The sequence below is a fragment of the Bactrocera latifrons genome, unplaced genomic scaffold, assembly GCF_001853355.1.
Source record: "Bactrocera latifrons isolate USDA-ARS-PBARC rearing strain unplaced genomic scaffold, ASM185335v1 scaffold_223, whole genome shotgun sequence".
In the NCBI taxonomy this organism is placed as follows: domain Eukaryota; kingdom Metazoa; phylum Arthropoda; class Insecta; order Diptera; family Tephritidae; genus Bactrocera; species Bactrocera latifrons.
In genome coordinates this window covers 336,483-358,989 of record NW_017535775.1, presented here as the reverse complement: position 1 = coordinate 358,989, position 22,507 = coordinate 336,483, and the positions used below count along the sequence as shown (strand labels likewise).

Genomic DNA, 22,507 nt, shown 5'->3' with positions numbered 1-22,507 from the left:
TGCGCGAAATTTCATTCAAAAATTCAACAATAAACACCACAAATCTTGACATACATACAAACACATCAACACTAACCACATATGTATGTATGTATGTGTGTATGTGCCTGTAAAGCGTGATACATTTCGAGATTCCCTACTTAAAAAAAAAAATAAATAATAAATTTGGTATTTATTTTTTTCAAATATTGGCCGCGGCTACGTCTTAGATGGATCCGTTGAGTCCAATTTTCGATGACTCGTTTCGACTGGTAACTGACGAATGACACATGTGATGTTTTGTTGCTCCAAGGCCTGAATCGAAGCGGAATTGTCCGCATAGGCTTTAGACTTTACATATCCCCACCGGAAAAAGTCTAACGGTGTGATATCACACGATCTTGGTGGCCAATCGACCGGGCCAAAACGTAATTTTATTTGCTCACCGAAGTGTTCTCTTAATAAATCCACTGATTGATACGATGTCTGGGAAGTGGCGCCGTCTTATTGAAACCAATTGTTGTCAAGATCACGAGTATAAATTTCAGGCATCAAATAGTCGGTTATCATGGCGAGATAACGGTCGCCATTGACGGTTTTTCTCACACTGGCATCATTTTTGAAGAAATATGGGGCTGTTCACACCTTTTTCTTTTTTTCTGTATGAAATGGCAGCTCTTGAATTTCTTTAAATGGCTTTTCGTCCCATATGCGGCTATTTCGTTTGTTTACATACCCCTTAAGTCAGAAATGGGTTTGGCTCGAAAACGACGGATCTTCATGGAACTTTTCCAGAGCCCATAGAGCGAAGTGATGTCGCTTGGGAAAGTCGAGCTGCTTCATTTAAGATATCGACGTAAAATGCTCAGTCGTTCCGTAAGTCTGTCCGAGTTGTATCGCTGTATCGACTCTCCACGGTCTTCGTGTACACTCTCAGCTACGGCTGCTATATTTTCTCGACTGTGGGTTAGAGGTGGTCTTTTGGCCGAATATTATTCAATAATGAATACTGGCATTCAAGATGGGTGATGATTTTGCGAATAGTACGCTCATTTGGCCGATTATGTTGACCATAATTAGAGCGAAGCGCGCGAAACTCATTCTTTACCGAACATGAATTTTCGTAAGAAAGCTGAACGATTAGCAAACGTTGTTTAGACGTAAGTCTTTCCATGAGAAAATATCAAACAATACTAAACAAAAATAACATGACAGCTTGACACGACTCACGCGTGATCTGATTTAAAAAAAAAAAAATTTATTAAAAATGGTACCTCTACGGGTTGTTGGGTTTTCTCTCCAGAACGGATATAGTGTCTGTGATTTTTATAGTCGGTATTCAGTTAAAAGCCCCTGATTTTATATACTTTGATGAAAAAATAACATTTGCTGCAAGTACTGCGTGATATTCGTTCATAAAGTTCGAGATCCGCTAATGTGAGAACCTTTCACTGAAGTAACCTTCAAATGAAAAACAAATATACTAAATGATAAACTATTTTTTATTTTGCATAAACCGTTTACTTTTGTGATATAAGTGGCAAGAAAGAATATGTTTCCATATTTTTTCATGATGAAATTGCTATTATACTTTATACATACATATATATATATTAGGGTGATTAAAAAAAAATGTTTTTTTTTCGTAAAAGATATTAACAGTTAAAGTTTGATTATTTTTGGGAAAATTTCTTATGAATTTTTTAACTCAATGAAATAAAATCATTATGAATGACGAATGTCATAGTTTTGTAGGAAATTTACTGCTCTATAAAAATGCTCTGTTATGATTTTTCGATTAAGTGAAGCGTTTACGAGATATTCAACGTCAAACATCTATGGATATTAGGGTGAATAAAAAAAATTTTTTTTTTTTCGTTTGGTACTCTGAAAAATAGGTTCCTCGGCTCCGATTCCGATATAAAAGAAATTTTTTTTTTGCATCGCCCTAATATATTATATATGTACATATGTATGTATGTATGTGCAGTCAAACATTTTTTTTTTCTTTATTTCATAATCATAAAAGCCAAGCGCTTATTTGTTACCTTCTTAGCTTTTATGAATGTCTTTTAGCTTTTTATGACGTCATTTATATGTTTTTGTTGTAGATATGCCATCACGTAGACGTCTAGATGGAGAGCCAAACCACAAAAGTTTTTTTTTTCTGGTATAAACACTTTTTATTGCTGTCTGATTGGCGCTGTATTTTTATCTGACAGCTTTTTCGACAATTTATATTTATGTATGTCGCTTTTTTGCAAAAAGTTATTTGTATATGTGTATATGTATGTTACTTAAAATTAATTGTTTGTGCTAATTGTTTTGCGGTTTCGCATAGTTTAATGTTTGCCGTTTTGTTGAACTTGCTTCGCGGTTTTGGCCTTTTATTTCATTTTATTGTATTTTTTCATAGTTTCTCTTCTTTTTCCTTTCAAATGCGTTTTAAACGTAATTTGTTTATACTTTGCTTGCCTTTTCCACAAGCACTTTGCTCTTTCTCTATTGGCGATCCACCGTCATCGCGCTGCATACATTCATACACACAAACATACATGTTATATATGTGTGTATGTCGAGAAGTTGGATACACGTCGGGCACGTGATGGGAATATCTCATGCCAGCTTTGGTGCGCGTGTCTATTGAAGAACTTTGCTGACTTTTTGTTTGAATTTTTCATTACAATTTCTGGCCTTGTTCCGATTTAGTCGAACACTGTGAATATAAAAATGATGGGCAAGTCGAATTTGTGGGTGTTGATTTTTGACTCGCATATGGCTGTTTGTCAGTTGTAACTAGCTTTGGCATAATTTGAAAAACCATGAAACTTCAATGAATCAGATACACCGTTTATGGGCATTTTGAAATTTTAACGAGCATTTACATACATTCAGGTCCTGGCAGCCAGTGCTCCTTTTTTCGTGGAAAAGTAATTGTATTATTGTTTCATGTTTTTATAAATAAAATTAAATACGTACATGCATATATTTTCATGCCGGATTTCCATCTCCAATTCAACGTTCATAATAGGAACGAGAGATTACTGTTTTTTTTTTCTATAGCGAGTTTTAGGGGTATTGCAACAAGTTCACACTTTACTGCACAAGGAAAGGCATGAATCTCGATAGAGCCTTAAAATGAATTTTTTGAAACCTATAAATAAATATGGTTTCCTCTCTCTTTTCGAGGATGCGATAGTTGATCAAAAATATCTGAAATGGTTCTCAGTTAAGAAAACTTAAAGGTAATAGGGCGAAAAAGTCGGCATCTGTACTGTAGCCACATGTACATTTGTATATATGTACATACTTATGTTCAGGTATGTAGAGAGAAAACCGGGGAGCAGGACACGGGAATGAATTATCAAAGAAACCAGCAAAACATTGGGGCAAAGCACCGACCTCCCTGAGAATTCCAGGCACAGAAGAAATTATAACAGGATTTTCAATAAGAGAGCTTGTGACATTAGTTGTGTGGCTTGTGGAGCCGTACTGTTAGAACCACATATTGCCCAAGTCTATATCATCCTATTCGGATCAAAAATATTCGATTATCATTGAACGGTAGCGATTGACATTCACAGTAACGTGGAGGTCTTGATCATCTCGGAAGAAGTACGGCCCATAAACCACTCCAAACCGTAATTTTTTCGGGATGCAGAGGATACTCATGGAGTGTGTATGGATTGCTGCCTAACCAATAACGCATATTTCGTTTATTGACAAAGCCAGAAATCAGTCTCATCGCTGAAGATGATTTTTTCGATGAATCCGGACCATTTTCAAATCGTTTCTCAGCCCAATTGACGATCATACAACGATTCTGGTTGTCAAGCGGCTTCAGTTCTTGCGTCAGTTTTATTTTTGAGCATGTAGGCCACGATCTTTTCGCAAAATTCGTCACATCGGCGTCACAGAGATGCGCAACGCTTGAGAACGACGTGTTCGAGACCGATTTGGGTCTTCCTCAATTAATGCGCTAGCGACACTTTGGGCACTTCTTTGCCTCACTGGCACGGGAACATTTTGTACTGAGCTTGTGGATTAAAATTTTTACACTAGACGCTCGATTGCCGATCTGACAGAACGATTATGACGATCATATTATAAATTGGTTGTAGCGCTCTTAAAGTTGATTCAACTGACTACGGGTTGCGGTAGTAAATTCTAATAATATTGACTCGTGGTTGGATCAATGGATCTTTCCATGATGAAACGGCAAATCTTACTGAAGGGAAATGTCAAAAGAGCAGGAAGAAATATGGCGTCATTTGCTGTCCCCACTTTTGTAGCGTCTCTATTGAAAACACCGTTATTAGGTATGTCAGAGGCACGACTAGTGCGGTTATTGCGACCATTTTGGCAGCATTAAATCTTCTTCACCTGAATGACAAAAGATCTTCTTTAACAATTCATATAATTTGTCATTTTTCATTTCACATTAAGGCTTTTAACATTCTTCTCACGTAGTCTTCTCCACTTTATTTGTTTATGTATGTTTAGCTGTTATCAAACACGTGACTTTGTGCTAGAGCTAACAGCTTGCGATTTCTTAGAAACCTGTTGCATTCTCGTTTGTCGCCACTTCGCTTCCATGGCTTTATCTCGCATGTTCTTTCTCCCGCTGAGCGTTTGTTCCCCATTCTTCTCCGTTTGCGTTTGCATTCTGCTTTATTCTTTCGCCGTTTTTTTGCAAATACATCCATACATACATATGTATGTATTTCATCGCCACGGTTCTGGTTCTTCAAGTTCGGCACTGTATTTATACAAGCTTATTAATGGCTGGGGGTATGTTCATCGCCCTGCTATGACGTAATTGATCCACAAATAAATGCAGGTTGCCATATTTGTAGCCCTACTTAGGGCTATTCTACATGCGAGTATGTATGCATACCTGTAAAAATATATGTATATCGTCCCCTGAAATGCAAAATAACGTATCATCAAAAAATTCGAAATTGAGTGTCTTAGTGATTACGATTCACTACTTCAAATTACATACATAATATTACTGTATGCCCAACACTTTCAGGTTCTACCCTCAGATACATATAAACCAGTTTTAACCAGTATTAAAATTTTGTTTCACCCATATTCCATTTTATTTCGTGTTTCATTTATGCCACTGTAAATTTCCGAAAATGTTGTTACGTTATTTTGCATTTCAGGTGACGATATGTATATGTATGTATATATATAATATATATGTATGTATGCATGTATGTGTTTACTTTTTTACTCAAAATGAATGGAAAGTTTGTGGAAATATAAATAGAGAAAAGGGATTGTCAGCTGAATAAAGGCGTCGGGATATTTTCATTTCGGAAAATTAGTGCACTTCATCACTCTATTTATTCTGCAAACTCACTGCGTGCGACTCGTATTGCCACTTTCATCTCTTAAGGTTATAATTTATTCGTCAAATCATTTTTATGTTTATTTTTCTGTCATTTCTTTTGCACTCCCCGTCTCCAACAAATATTTTACAAACTGCGTGCCAATTCCCTTTAATCAACAAATTTGTATTTTTCGGCTAGCCATGTTTATTCAAAGCTTGATAAATTGCCGATTATTCACGTAATTGGACAAAAGTTGATTATATTATCTACGTACATACATACTTATGTACATATGTACATACATTTATGGAATATTATTTCTTTTTCGTTAATGAAATCCCGAAGTTTTCTGTTCGCATGATTTCGAAAAATGAAGTGAAAAATTAATAGGTTTTACTCTCACAAAATTATTATAAGAAACATCCAAGTTCGTTCAGTTTCGTCCAGGCTATGGTGACTTGATCTCACCTTTCTGGGCGTGGGGTGACAGTATCAAAATCTATCCATGGTTCCTGAACTCAAACCGTATCGTAGCCGATCCACTATAAATGGAGAATGAGTTCGGCAGAGGCAACCTTGCTCTTCCCCAGGGTCGGGTTTCTTCACGGGGGTTGAAACTGCGGCTTTAATATGGTTTCTAGGATCGTTCCTATATCCTTTTCCATCTCCCGCTTCTCTAGTGCGTTTTCTCTCTTGTCAGCAGTGTTACGCTTCTTGAGAGGAAGGCAGACGCTACCTCCAAGACATCTTCCCGAACCGTTCGCATAGTGTACCCACGTCCGACATGTTTATTTGAAAGATTTTTTTGTTTTGGCTGCCACCCTCCTTGGTGCCCTTCAGCAGCCTCTAGACTTCCGTCGCACATCAGTATTTTATCTGCTGAGATTTCGCAGTGCATCCTCCAGTTTTACACCGCGAGTTATAAACACCTTTGCCATCGGAATCGACGGAATGCAATTACGGTCCACTATTTCCAGAACGGGTTACTCCCACAGAGCTTGAAGATTCGCAACCACTTCACTTTTACCGTGGCAGTGAGAGATCGTCCTTACCCATTGAGCCAGCCCGCGTCAGGGTATGTTTGTACAGATCCAGTCCTGCGAAGAGCATATCCAGTAGTTTTATCTCTACCGCTTCCCATTTTTTCTTTCTGATCTGTCCAAAAGGGTTGATTCGGTCGGTGAGTGCCACGATCAAAAGCCTCTTGGCTACTTCGCTGGACGTCGCTGCCGCTGTGCCCATTGAGGGTTTTTCTAATCAAATCTAACGTTTGGCTTTAAAGCGACGTAATTTTTCCTCTGACGTTTTGCCGGCACATTTGTTTGACTTTCAACGAACCGCTGCATTTTGGTTGCAATTTCCTCCTAGATCCAGTTTGCGAATCACGGATCGGAGGATGTGACTTGTGGCGTTCTTTTATAGCATGCTCAGTCTTCTTTCATTCTTGCCTTAGCCTAAACCGACCTTTACCCTTTCTCCTTCGTGCAGTTGAACTTACAGCGAAGCCTTTCGGGGATTTTTAATGCTATTTTTTTTCAATCACTATTTATGGGGTTTTGCTGTCGTTCTAGTCTATATCGCCGACGTACAACCTTTGGCATCTCCCAGGTAGCATAGCAGAGCTTTCTCTTCCGTTGTGTTAACGCCTTTGAGGTATGACTCTTCATGAACTGTAGCCCCTCATCGCAACTACTGTGAACTGCGCGCTTCACAGCAGAGGGAATAAGAAACACGAGATCTTGTTCTTTTGTTTTGTTTTATATTATTCTAGAATATTTAATATTTTTTGTTTATATTCTTCTTGCTTTGGTTCAAGCAGTATTTATGGTTTGTTTTCACTACCCAAAATTTGACATCGGCATTATCAATGTAAAGACGCCTCCTGCTGGGCGTTATCATTATCCTTTTTGTTTTCACACCGTTCCGAGCATTCGCCTTTATTGACTTGCTTAGACAAAGTAATTGCCAGCAATTGATTTAGCCCACTACGTGTGGCTTCCAGTGGCCAAAATTCATTGAGGCTAATTAACTTTGTGTCAACAATTGACTAACAACTACTTACGCAATTATAAGGGGTTTGGTAGCGCTCAAATAAATTTGTATGTATGAATACAAGCATTAATATGTGTAGAGTGGTTTTTATTTTGCCAAATATAGACAGTGTGCAAAAAAGTTGGCAGTCAGTGCTATTGGCGCTGCTGCGTGGAACAGTTGCTCTTTATCCTTAGGCGAAGTAGAAGAAAGTCGAGACAATTTACATTTGTTTATATGCAAAAAACACCTAGAATACATACTCACAAGCGGCATGTACACTTTCAGGAACAAGATGGACGCTTGCCTGGTTCGCGACCCTCCAGCGCGCCGGCGGAACCCAATGCCAAAGCAGCACGAAAGGCTTCCAAAAAGATGGAGAAGGAGGCGCGGTGAGTTTACTAAGAAATTTACACGAAATAAATATCTATGTACATATGTTTGTATTCCAAAATTATCAATATTAAATTTCTTTTTTTCCCCACGCACTCTCCATTAGACGGCAGGAAAAGGAAGCCAGTCGTCGCGAGAAGGAGGCGCGCAAGTTGGAGCGCGAAACGGCGCGACGTCAAGAACGCGAGGCAGCTAAATTGGAGAAGCTCAATCGCAATATGGAGAAAATATCGCGCAGTACAGAGCGTGTTGGCTCCTCGACGCGCTCCGGTTCGTTGGAGCGACGTCGCAGCGGCGAAGACTCGCCCGTGCTTAACCAGTCGACCGTGCATGGTATCGCCAGCCCGAATCGACGTCCCACCATCTTCGATGTGTTTCGACAGCGCGCCAAATCCGATACTAAGCGCAAAGATTCGCTGCTCTTGGCCGCTGGCAGTGGCGGTGTTGCCGGTGCGTCCGGCACAGACAACAGCAGCTCGAGTAGCACACACTCTGGCGCTGGTGGTGGCGGCGGCAGCGGCGGCATAATGAATCAAATGAAGGTGGCCATGCAGAATTCAGGGCTGATTGGTCATCATCATCATGATAAGCGTCAACATCCGGCGGTCACGATAACCGCCGCCGAGGGTGCCAGTGCGAAGAATAAGTACAAAGATGGATCGGCGCATCCGCATCAAGGTAGCGATGCCCAGGTGAGTGTGGACTTGCGAAATATTTGGGGGCGATGGTTGATAAGTATGGCAGTCACCATCTTTAAAAGTGCGTTTTTAATAATGTAGCTGTTACTGTAGTTTTTTAAAAATTATTTTTTATATTTCCAAATGTGTAAGCTTTCTCATTCAAAAGAAGTTTTTTTTTTGCTTTAAGTTCGGCTACTCTTTGATTTGCTGCTCAACCTCCCCAAAGCGAAAGCGTGCTAATTAACGCTTAATTATTATTTTATGGCAACTCATTTGGTTAAATCTCCTAATTAATTGAATTATCGCTTTTTAAATTGTTTGCAGTACTATCACACCGTTACAGCGGTACGTCGCTCAGACGCATCCCGCTCACCTATGACCAAAGTGATGGATTTGTTTAGAAGCCGTTCAAATTCAGCGGCCACCGAGGCGGACAAACGCAAAGCGGTGAGTTTGATATTAACGTTTATCTTTATTATAATCATACTTTATATTCAACATGATTATTGTGTGGTGAGAAGCTTAGAAAGCTCCTGAAATTCTCAACGGTACTTTTTGACATATTTTGTCTGTAGCTTTTTGTAGTGTGGTGAGAAAGGTGAAAAGCTACCGTCGGCAATAGTTGTATTAAAATGTAACTGCTGTCCGTCAGATGGTGCTTTGGATATTTAAGTTTATTTTTATAGCTTTGAGGGTTTACACTAAGAAAATAAAAGTATAAAAGAATAAAAGTTTCATAATCAAGCAAAAAAACGTAAATTAAAGTACTTTTTTATATTAAAAATTTATCAAAACAAAATCATACGTGCCTGAAAGTTTTAAAATTCTTGCTGTTTAATATAGTAATATTAGAGCCTCATGATTCTTTGCTTAAAGTGTACCAATTAGACGTGTTCAATACTTCGTAATATCGAATACAAGCCAAGTGTTTCGTTTTCTGTTAGGAAGTCTAACTATTTTTCGATTTTTTTTATTTTCATATTTCTGTAAATAAAACGCAAAATATTTAATTATTCATTATTATTTATTTTGTCGCCTTTAAAGTAATCCCCTCCATATGTAATAGATTTATGACAACGATTTCTCCAGTTCTCGAAATCCTTTCCTAAAGACATTTTGGAATGACGTTCAGCTCCTTCTACGAATTTTGTTATATTTCGTCGATCGACTGAAGATGGGTTCCATGGATCAGCAATTTCAGTTTGGGGAACAAGAAAAAATATTCATACGGCCACAATCGTGGCTAGATGCGATGGTATACTATCATCGTGTAAAATCCATAAATTGCTCTTTCATGGTTTCGGCCGTTGCCGACGGATGTTCTCACACAAAAGTCGCAATACGGCGAAACTCCTTACTCACCGTCTGTCCCTCCGACACAAGTTTATGATGCACAAAACAATGAATTTCGAATAAAAAATGAGCATTACATTTATTTTTGAGCAGATTTAACGTGGTCTTTTTGGTTTCGAATCATGTCTCATTCATTCTGATGATTGTTGACTTGATTGCATGTCAAACTCGTAAATCGATGTCTCATCGATGTCAGTCCATGAAAAGAGACCTATTAATAATACTATTATTGAAAAAATGCAGCTCTATCGAGACGAGTCAAGCAAGAACGCATCTTTAATTTTTTTTTAATTTTCATCAGTTGAAGAGGTCGAAGGTCGTACATAACGAGCCATGTCTTCAGCGATCTCTGGACTATCTTTCAAGGCATCGTACCACTCGTAGGCTTGTGTTTTTGATAAAACTGAATCACCGTAAACCTTTCCGATCTTTCTCCGTTTTTCGCAACGATTATGCACACGAAATTCGGTTAGAAGTACAAAATTTTAGACAAAAACCCGGATAATTTTATTACAATTTCCGCGTGCTTTTTTGTCAGAATGTATATGATTTACATATGTATATTTTTTCATTTACCTCCATATCTCACTAAAACGAAGAAATAATCATAAAAATAAATCTAAAGTACCCGTACAAAGAACATCATTTCACTTTCAAATTCAACTACTGTATTTCGGTTTACAATAAAGCGTCGTCTGAAAAAAAATCGATCTTGCCTAATTTATAATTTTTTATCACAGATTTTTGCATTTAAAAATTCCAACAACACGCAAGCGCGCGGGCCATTGAATGCTTTGAAAAAATAGAAAGTCGAAATAATTCCTTATAAGCAGAAAACCCAGTACATATGTACATGAACACACACCCACAACCACATCACAATCATCAATCAAAATTAAACAAAAATTTGAATTGGTAATGAGCAATAACTGCCATACGCAAAAAATACACACATTATCGTATTCAAGAAACAAAAAAAAACAAAAAAAACAGGTGTAACCAATTGTTGTTGTGAATGTTATTGCAGTACGCTTGCTTACTTATTGTTAATGAAAGTGATATATAGTAGGTTTCGAAAAATATCAAAAACAGTTATTGGTCTTGTTGATGTTTTCAATGAGTTTTTCTCTGTCGATTAGTGCACGATCCCTGCCCTATTAGTTTTGCTGAATAAAAATTCGCGAAGGGCCGCCTTTAAGTAATGCAAAATATAATGATTTTCTTTATACATTTTTCCACCAAACAGCCTGTTCTCATTAACTGGAAATGCCCGCACCTTATATCGATCCTTATCAACAACTATCTGCGTTAAAGTCTTCTGTACATGTTCACCCAGCAATCTGAAATCAAAAAAAATAATAAATAAATAATAATAATAATAATCTAGAATACATTGTGATAAAAAATTATATGATCTTGGCTTGGATATTTTTGATCAATTATAGGGTTTAGCTGTTCGCAATCTCTTTGTCTAATTTATTTAAAATTATTTTGGACGCCGAACTCTTTATTTGTCCTCTTGAAATTTTGATTCTATGATCAAATTACAAATTTCGATAACCCGCTTCAAAGCCGCCAGTTCCAATAAAAATGGCTGGAGTCGTTCGTCGCTTTTCATAATAGAGTAATTTTTCGATTATAAAACATAGTTCAAAAAGTTTAGATAATATGCCTGTTGCTAAGTTGACTTTGGCGGATATAAATTTCGGATCGTTTCCGTTACGTAGACCCAGCTGACCTGGGAAATTAATTCTGATGCATTAATTTTATATTAATGTTATATAAATTGAAAACAATACCCGGAAATTGTTAATAAAACGTAAAATATTTAATTGTTTATCAATATTTATTTTGACGCCTTCAAAGTAATCCCCAAGAGATGATCTTATGTGAATGATTTTTCCAATTCTCGAAACACTCTTTATAAGCACACATGGCCTTCAGCTCCTTCTGCGAGTTTTGTTTTATCTCTTTGATCCACTGAAAACGGGTTCCACCGCGTGGCACTTTCTGTTTGGGTTTCAGTAGCTTTAAATTCGATCACAATCGTGGCTCAGTGCGAAATAAATTCAGCTTTATTGCTAGAAGTCGTGCAAGAACACATTTTATGCCCAAAATATCCATCTAAATCATTTGAACGGACTCGCGAGAGTTGTCGAGCTCTCTTGCCATCTCCCAAAAACTTGCCTGACGATATTTTAAGCACCGTGTCCTTCACTTTTTTAATATTTTCATCAGTTGAAGAGGTCGAAATTCGTCCAGAACGAGGCATGTTTTCAAAGACCTCTTGACCGTCTTTGAAGGCTTCATACCACCTGTAGGCTTGTGTTTTTGATAAAACAGCCTTAACAACTTAGCAAAATACATTTTTTATACCCTGAACAGGGTATATTAATTTTGTCACGAAGTTTGTAACACCCAGAAGAAAGCGTCGGAGACCCTATAAAGTATATATATATCAGTATGTTGAGCTGATTCGATTTAGCCATGTCCGTCTGTCCGCCTGTCTGTATATATACGAACTAGTCCCTCAGTTTTTAAGATATCGTTTTGAAATTTTGCAACCGTCATTTTGCCTTCAAAAAGCTGCTCATTTGTCGGAACTGCCGATATCGGACCACTATAACATATAGCTGCCATATAAACTGAACGATCGGAATCAAGTTCTTGTATGGAAAACTTTCACATTTGACAATGTATCTTCACGAAATTTGACTTGGATTACTGCTTAAGGTAATAATATAATCTCCGAAATCGCAATCAAGTTCTTTTATGGAAAACTTTCACATTTGACAAGACATATTCACGAAATTTGRTATAGATAATTTTCTAAGTCAACAATGTAATCTCCGAAAAAATTGTTCAGATCGGCTTACTATAGCATATAGCTGTCATATAAACTGAACGATCGGAATCAAGTTCTTGTATGGAAACCATTCACGTTTAACAAGATATATTAACAAAATTCGGTACAGATAATTTTCTAAGGCAACAATGTAATCTCCGAAGAAATTGTTCCAATCGGTTAACTATAGCATATAGCTTCCATACAAACTGAACACATAATTACTAACAGAAATGCACCTGTGAAGGGTATTTAGCTTCGGTGCAACTGAAGTTAACGTTTTTCCTTGTCTTTAACATCATTTACCTGGGGAATTTCCGGGTGCTTTTTTGTCACAATGTTTATAACATTTGCGAAGTTTACGCCGCTATTATTTCGAACGTGATTTTTTAACAAATATTTACCCTTGTAAAGTTTTATTTTTTTGTTGTTTTCTTTTAGAGTTTTGCTTCATACTCATAATTCTTTTACACCGACATATTTTTTTTATGAAAAATTATAAACAATGAAAGTGTGATCGTATTTATCGCTTATTAATTGATCGATAATTTACTAGATAAGTGATACATATAATTACATAGACCTTTGCAACTGACTCATATATTGTGTGACCTTCGAAAATTGGGATATGAGGTTAACGAAGCTTAAGAGCTCACTACATACTATAAGTAAAATAAATGTATCTCAAAGGAGTCCAAATAATTTTTAAATAATATTATTGAATTCGTTATTTATTGACGAGGGAAGACAGAACCGAATACCAAAATGTTAGAATATTTGAGGCTAGGTTCATTTAGAAAACTTTTTCATGTCACAATTTAATTTCAAAGGGCCACAAAATTATTCTTACAGGTTAAATCGAACTCTCGTAAGATTTCGTTGATCGACAGATCTGCCGGTTTAGCGATTAAAAAAAACTCATAACTGTAAATGTGTAGTTGTTTATGCAATTATTTGCCTCGTCTCAAAGAAACAAGCGAAAAAATATAAACAATAAATATTAAGCAAACACACAGCTGTTCTACACCGATCGTTCGCTGCTCATTCAGTTTGAACTTGAAAGCTCACTGCACGCTCTCACTCTCTTTCATAACGGTGTTATTTGTCTGGCACTCTTTCGCACACTCGTTGCTGCTAAAGTTTTGCAGCCATTCGCCGCATTCCCCAAACATCCGGCACCATTCGATTTTCCCGCTTTCTTGCCTTCTATCCAGGCAGCTGCATTTTGCTTCCTCTGTTTGTTTATGTTTATTTTCGCGGTGTGCGCGAAGGTGTGCACATTTCCTCTTCTTTATTGCATGCTCTCGTTTGCTCGTTATTTTGTGTTGGACTATTCGGTTACGATCGCTTGCTGGCTGGCTAATAGCAATAGCAACACTTGTCACGCTGACTGTACGCAAGGCTTCTTCGCAAATTCAAACGTCTCGCGCTTATTGTCGCAATCAAATGCTCGAGTTAAACACGCGCGCGCCGACTAATATTTACTCTATTCTTTATTAGACTCGTTTTCGTACGCGACTTCTGCGAGTTGGCGTTTATGCACCAACATATAACTGTTGTTTGTGTTGTGTTTAGCGCGAAAAAAGAAAAACTAATTTATTTCGGCAAAAAAAAATATATATGTATATAAAAATATTTAATTTAAAAATATTTTAACAAAAAAAAATTTTCTTTTTTATTAAAATTTTAAAAAAAATTTATGAGTTATTTAAAAAAATTTTAAAATATTTTATATAAAAATATTTAAAATTGTTAAAAAAAAGTTTAATGATTTAATAATTGAAAATAATAATAATAAATAGTTGTATACAAAAAGTGCTCAAAAATTTATTGAGCGAGCAAAAATGCTTATCTCCTGCTAAAGCAAGGTGATAGTTCAGAAATTTCGAAAAAAAAAAATTATTGAAGTATTGTGTCAAGAGACATGAAAAAGCTTATTGTTTTCATCAAATAGGGGTGTATATTTTTTCATCTGGGTTTATATGTTTTGTTATGGAAAATTTTGTAATTTCTATTAATATTTATAATGAAAAATTCACTTAAAATTTTCAATCCAACCTAAAAAACAGTGCCAGAAAACTAATCAATCTCAACGTTATATGAAGTGTACCTGCAGTGTTTATTTAAACTTTCAATAATTTATTGTATTCAAAACAGGCAGAAAAAGTGATTAAATTTATTTACACGCCTAGATGTATACATAAATAAATATGTTTGTAGTTAGTGCCACTGTTATCAGCACAAACCCTATCACACCAATCATAATATTTTGATTAACGGTAAAATAACAACAGTTACAAAGCACCTTTTGTGCCGTGAAAAGATTGATGGGTGTCAGTTTGACATTGGACATTATATACTATAGACAAATGTATATGTATGAATATATGTATGTACACTTCTATATATGGGCATATTTTTTGAAAAAACAACATTTTAATTTGTGTGTGAAAACTAATTTAAATAACGTTTTATTGAAAATTCTGTGGCTGGCAAAACCTGTACTTGCTTATTGACTGCGTTTCAGTAGTTGAAATAAAATATATGTAAATGAAATACCGTTGTTTACGTTTTTTTAATACATGATAAATATTGATATTGTGCTGGAAATAAATTACATTGGCGTAAATAACAGTTGTGTGTATACATTTATGTGCAAATAAAACTTTTTTATAATCATTTTAGAAATACCATAGAGTAAAAATGAAGAAATAGCAAACAAAAATTGTAATATTAAAAAAATTTAAAATTTTTCTTGAGTATTTTTTATCGTGCCTCTCAGTTTTATATGTGATTGCTTTTGAACACCATGAGCCCAGCTATACGCATCCGTTTCAACTCGAATTTTTGAAATCTCAAAGCAGCTCACAATTACTAATACCACAAAGGTTACAACAAATCAAAAAAATTAACAAAAAATTTAACAAAAACATTTCGGTTCAGCAACAAACAGTGGTTTTATCATAATAATTTTATTTTAAAAGAAATTACAGTAAATCAAAAGTTTATTAAAAACTTTGAAACACATAAATAAGCTTCAATATTTCCAAGCAAGTAATTCATATCTGGCTATGTGTTTATATAACGTCTGTGGAAAAGCAATTGTTCAAATATTTTATTAAGCTGAAAAAAATTCCATTTCATGTTTACCTTCTCTACTAACTGTACACAAAACATGCCTAAGAAATTCGAAAATCTAAAACAAAAAAAAACACTTTAATATTTGTCTTTGGTGCTTAAAATCATTACAAATTGCATGTGGCGCTTTTAACTTTTCCAAAAACAGCTTTGCGATAACAGTTTGGTGTCTTAGCACGGTTTTCATTTGCATAAAATGTAATATAACATGTTTACCTATAATTTTACAGAAATAATGACAATCCCACTTTAAAAATTCTGAAGAGCACCTTTTTGTAACGTCACTTTAGCAATAGGCGCGTGAAAGTGAAATGAAATAATGCTAAAAATGCGTCTCTGTAATTGTTCGATATTTCTCTGCTCCGTTATGATAAATAAGAATTCAAATTGTTATCTGGTCGAGATAAAATTGACTCAGACACTGTAAAAAAATTATTTTATCGTTGTTTTAGAAATGTGTTGAGAGAGAATTGCGAAGGAACGCGAAAAATAATTTTTCTAAAGTTTTCTTCTACTTTTCGTAGGAGAAAATTTTCAAACATCAAATGAAAAGTCCCACATACCACATTTTTTGGCAAAATTCCTTATTTTTTATTCAACATAGTTCTCTTCAAGGGTGCTACACTGGTTACAGCGACCCTCCAACTTTTCGATATCATTTTTGTAGCCCGAATTAGTTCTTTGCTTCAAAGTAGCACTCAGTTTCGGCGATCACCTCTTCATTGGACGAAAATTTCTTCACAGCGAGCATACAATTGAGATCTGAGAACAAGAAATAGTTGCTGGGGCCCAGATCTAGAGAATACGGTGGTTGCGAAAGCAACTCGAAGTCCAATGTATGGAATTTTGCCATCGTTTTCATAGACTTATAATACGGTTCATTGTCTCGCTGAAACAGCACTTTCTTTTTCTTCAAATGCGGCCGTTTTTTCGGTAATTTCGCTCTTCCAATAGCCGTACGATATATTGATTTCCTTTTCATGGTGCACACATTTTACACAGAGCATTCTCCAACACAAATATTCGTGAATGGTATGATGTACACCTTCAGTTCATATCTTTAGATTCCCTGCTAGCTCGTACAACTTCACTTTACGGTCAGCAATAATTATTTTGTGTACTTTTTGGATGTTTTCGTCGGTAACAATCACTTCTGGGTGCCCACTGTATTCACTGTTTTCAGTAATTATTTCAGCGCGTAGTCGGCTTTTCTAGAGCATTCTGCGGAAACTCGTCATCTAGCCAAGTTTTTGCTTCAAGTCTATTTTTCCCCTTCACAAAGCAATATTTTGTCAACACGCCAAATTCATTTTAATACATTTTTTTCACAATAGCAATAGTTGCTTCACTGAAAATGACATAGCTCACAAAATAGGGATCCGATAGTTGTCCTTTGAAGGTTAGGGCTAACTAAAAATCATATAACTCTAGTATTAGAAACTATATGTCAAGCCGGAGACTTTTCAATAGACCTCTCATACACGCGCAAAACTCAAAACTACACCTTTATTCGACAAATAACTGAACTTTTTGCAAAATTAATAATTTTCAAATACCGGCGAGTTGAAATTCTCTTCTCATAATTAAATGATAAACTATAAATAAATAAATTTCGGATTTTCCCAAGGCCTGCGTCAAATTACCACTTTTAAAATGTTTCATTTCTTAATATTTATCTTAAATATTTAACACAATACATCGAATTAATACATATGTATACATATAAACATTAAGCTGACATGTGAAATTGCGCGCCCGCTAAGTCTGACCTAACTCGTTTACACGTCGGAGCGCTAATTCGCTCACTTAAGACATTAGTGTTGGCACGTGACCGACACACTGTTCGCAGTGGTGCCAAGAAAGCGTCGAATCCGCCAAACGTTAGCTGATTCCATCATCAATCAACGCCGCTCCAAAGCGATTGTGGCATGCCACACTGCTGTTACTCCTACACACACACATGCACGCGCGCACAGCTACATACATGTCGGATTTAGCTTAATGGCATTACGTATACGCCGCGTGCGTCCAATTTGCGGTCGCTTGCAGTTTTGCTTTAAAATAATTAACAATTCAGCATTAATTTGTGCGATGGGCAGCGACTGATAAATAAATATGAAGAAAAGGCAGCTGACTGCAGTAGGAAAATGTGAAGATTTTATTTTATTTATTCATTTTTTTTATTTATTTATTATTTTTTTGTTTTTTGTGAGGAAGCGCAAAAATCACAAATCCAATGCCAATAAATAAATTGCATGCGCTATACGATGCAACACTTTACATTAAATAAATATGAAAAAAATTATATATATTTGTTTATTAGTGCATTTTCTTGTTGTCTCACCCACTACACGTGCAGGTGTGTGTGTTTGCATGCGCGGGGCGACTCAACGCTGTGACGCCAATAATTTTCAAGTTCATTGACGGTCAAGTCGAGAAAATGTGAAATTGCCGTGGCGCTGAACAAAACGAGTGCTATGTAATTGCGCGTGTATGTGTGCGTGATACAAATTTTGTGCGAATAAATTAGCACACGCAAAACAAGAATAAACATGCTCTGTGGCTGTCACTTCTTAGTGAAAATCTCAGTTTGCGCAAAAGCAAAAACAAAGAACACTTTTCTGCCAAGCGCCGAGTGCCAACGAACAGCTGTTTCACTTTTCATTTATGTGTTCTCAAAATGCCATTAAGTGTAAATCAGTTTCAAAATTTTTAATTTATTGGTATTTATGCATTACATGGAAAATGACTGTCCGACAAATATAGACTATGTTTAATACGAAATACGAATACGTTTTTTGTACGAAATGACTTTTGAAAAATTTACTTTTGAATAAAAATGGTGAATAGTACCGTAACTAATATATAATATACTCTTTACAAGTGCATTTAAATAGCATGCCTTTATCAATAATTTGAGCAAATAAAAAAGTTGTCGATACAAGTACTTGAATTTTACTGGTCACTTTGTTTGGCAGCTATATGCTACAGTGATCCGATCTCTACAATTTATTCGGAGATTATAGCGCTATCTCGAACAGTAATCCATGCCAAATTTCATGAAGAAACCTCGACAAATAAAAAAATGTTCCATACAAGTACTTGAATTTTACTGGTCACTTTGTATGGCAGCTATATGCTACACTGATCCGATCTCTACAATTTATTCGGAGATTATAGCGCTATCTTGAACAATTATCCATGCCAAATTTCATGAAGAAACTTCGTCAAATAAAAAAGTTTTCCATACAAGGACTTGAATTTTACTGGTCACTTTGTATGGCAGCTATATGCTTTGGTGCACCGATATCAGCAATTCCGTCAAATATGTAACTTTTTGAGTAGAAAAGGGCGTGTGCAAAATTTGAAATCGATATTCATACAATTTCTATTAATTAACTTAAAGAAATTCTATCACAAATATTTATTCCTGACAATAGTCATTCAGAAGTGTTCACCTGTGTAGACAGTTCATATAAGTCAACAACCCATCAATGTACCTTTATGTATGTCTACATAACAGAGGAACATAATAGAACACCCAATAGAAATGAAATGTTAATTGAGCAGTAATAAAGATAAAAGCAAACAATGATAATTGAGTGGCGAGCAAGTAACTTTAATAGAAAAAACTTGTATTCATGCATTAGGATGGAACGATAAATACTTTAGATATTTAAATAATGCTATACATTAGTATATATTATGTATATATTTAAAATATGTATGTATATGCTATATGTTTGCTAAAGATTTTTTTCTTTGACTTCAAGGGACTTAATTAAAAAAAAATATTAATTGTGACAGTGCATTAAAACCGCTATCTGTCCTAATATAACATGCGTGTTCCGATGCAGATATTTGCGTTAAAAATTGAAGTAAAATGCAAACAAATTCAAATAATAGGTGCTTCAATAAAAATTTCACAATTTATTAAAAAATATACAAGTTAAAAAATTTCAAGTAAATACGATAATTTTAAAATTTTCAACTAAAACGAGAATTTTCTAACCTTTCTAATTTTCAAATATTATGGAACTATGTGTTGACCTAAAGTATGCAAAATGTTACATAAGGCCGCAAAAATAACGAAACGTTGCCTACATTTTGGCATAAAATGTTTAGCGAAGTTTCACACCAAAAAAAAATGGTAATGAGCCTAGTAGAGCGAAACATTGCCCACATTTAGGCTCAAAACTCATAGATTAACGAATTTTCACCAATAAAAAGTTGTGATGAGTTGACTGAAACATTATCGGCTTTAATAAAGTCATTAAACTGCAATAATTGTTTTGAAGCCTTAAATAGTTTTAAGTAAATATTCTAGTCTACCGGCATGAATTTCAGTTAATATCTAAAGTGTCCGAAAGAAAGATGTTCAGTTTTTTACTATTTATTTATTATTTTACAAAAATACAGAAAAAAAATCAAATTAGAAAGAAAAAAATTGCGAAAATTTGCAGCTGATAAAGTGGGCAGTCTCAAAAGATGTAAACATGACCATGGGTGCTAACAATTTGAAACCAAAAGCATATATCATTATTCCAGAATAATGTCGGGAGGTCAGGTACTAAGAAAAAGTTTAAAAACTTTTCTTGAAAAGGTGACCGCCTGTAAAAATATATATATATCTGAAGACTTTTTTGACTGAATCGAATTACAAAAAAAAATCTTTATGTACCACCTTTTTTGTGTGTTCCGAATTCTTCAAGAGCAGTAAAAATTTAAGGCTCTAAATACTCCACGCATTTTTTAATCTAGTAAAAATTTAAATTTTGGAATAAAAGTAGTTCCATACGAGGTGTGTGAAAAAGTCTCTCTAAAAATTGCAGGTAAATAGTTCCAACATAACGAATCTGAGAAATTGCATTTTTGAATTTCGAATTTCGCAAAAATAGTAAAAATTTAAATTTTGAGATATAGACAGTTCTAGACATATACAAATTAATAAAGAAGATTCTTTAACAAATTCAGGTAAATCTTATCAGTACAACGCATCTGAGAAATCATGGGTAAATGCCTCTAAAGTTCAGTTCCGGCCGAACCAGTTTGGATGCTGGGTCAGCAATATATCTACATATATCTCCCGAAACAAATTGAGTTTTGCAAAATCCGCTTGACATATTCTTGTATATGTAAACTTTGAAAATAAAAAGTCGATTTTTTTCCTAGACTAGATTACCCACTTAATTCGTGAAAACAGGCATTCTTTTCTATAAAACTAACCAACAATTTTGTTTTTCAAGCGAAAAATTTCATTATTTTCTTAAAAGCTCCGAAAAATCAATATTTTTTGCATTTTAAACAACTTAATATTCGAAAAAATATTGGTTGTCAAAAAAGTATTGCGGTATTTTTATTGAATTTTCAATTGTTCATAAAATTTTTTTTTGATATTGACACAAAATTTGAGTTTTGGTTATAAAAAGGTTATATATTGGTTATCATACACTCATATAGCGGTTATATATTGGTTATTATATCTGGCAACGATTTTAAATTTTTTTTTTTTTTTTTGATGATACGTTTTTTTGCATTTTATGTAACGATATTTACTTGATTTTACTTTTTTTCAAACTACAACAGATACTCCTCGAGCACCCTTTTATGACACTAAACGCATATTAAATTAAACATATCTACAAATATATACATACATAGGTATATGCGTACAGTTATGTTTGCGCACAATAAACTGGCTGACCTTTGTGCAGCTAAAATTTAATAAATCAACGAATATTAATACCTAAATAAATGTAGTTAATAAAATCAACATTTCATACAGCAAGCAGGCATAATGAAGATGAATATGAAGCATCACACCAATGCAAAAAAAATATATATTTAATTAAAAGCCAAATAAAAACAAAGTAATCAAATTAGAAATAATCATCCAGCCAGTCAGCAAGTAGCACTAAACATTGCTAGTAAAATAACAACAAAACAAAATTGAATTAATTTTAATCAGCTGCAGCGAAAAAGGCACCGCTAAACTTTTGATTCTAAACTAGGCATATTGTATATATGTATATACTAAGTAATATAGTCTATCACGATATTTGCTATACAAATAGCAACAACAACAATTAAGCGTCAAAATCGCTTTTAATAAGCGTTTATCGGCCGTAACCGGCTAAAAAGAAAAATATTTACACAAAAATGTCTGAAATTTAGAAAGTAATTAAAGAGGCAATGCTGCGTTGCCGTTGTGGAAAATACTTCCTAGTTAGTTTAGTTATTTGTGTAAAACTTGTTGTACCTCATCACATTTGCTGGTTACGTATGTTCATTTCGTTTTTGTTTGCATTACACATTTGTAAATTGCGAGTGGGCAAATAGAAAAAAACTAAATGCAATGTGTGATAAGTACGGAACAAACAGAAATTCTCGCTTCCTTTTGGGTAAGAAATTATAAATGCATGCATATCTACCTACACGCATGTTAGCGTACGGTGCGCTGCAGTTTCTATATACAGTTTGAATATATTTTGTGTATTATTGATTTGTTTTGTGTGTTACAACCGTGCTATGAGTTGTCGGTTCGAATCTTAAATTTCATTAATTGCTCAAAGCACAGTCGTGCCTTGTAGTGCATTGTGACAAAAAATACCCAGAAATTGTAAATAGAAAGCAAATTATCTAATTATTTATCAATATTTATTTTGACGCCTTGAAAGTAATTCCCACCAGATGTTATACGCTCAATCGCCAACGATTTGTCCAGTCCTCAAAACATTTTTTGTTTT

At 35.0% G+C, this 22,507-nt stretch overlaps 1 protein-coding gene across 3 annotated transcripts in view; it reads left to right on the top strand.

The window, feature by feature from the left end:
* Positions 1 to 22,507, top strand: part of LOC108968640 (5'-AMP-activated protein kinase subunit gamma-1) — a 197,356-nt gene that overhangs the window by 80,344 nt on the left and 94,505 nt on the right. For all 3 annotated transcript variants that reach the window (XM_018932771.1, XM_018932770.1, XM_018932769.1), the window contains 3 exons: positions 7,641 to 7,744; positions 7,852 to 8,437; positions 8,750 to 8,872. In XM_018932771.1, the coding sequence (XP_018788316.1) occupies positions 7,641 to 7,744; positions 7,852 to 8,437; positions 8,750 to 8,872 (813 nt within the window). The remainder of the gene's footprint in view (positions 1 to 7,640; positions 7,745 to 7,851; positions 8,438 to 8,749; positions 8,873 to 22,507) is intronic.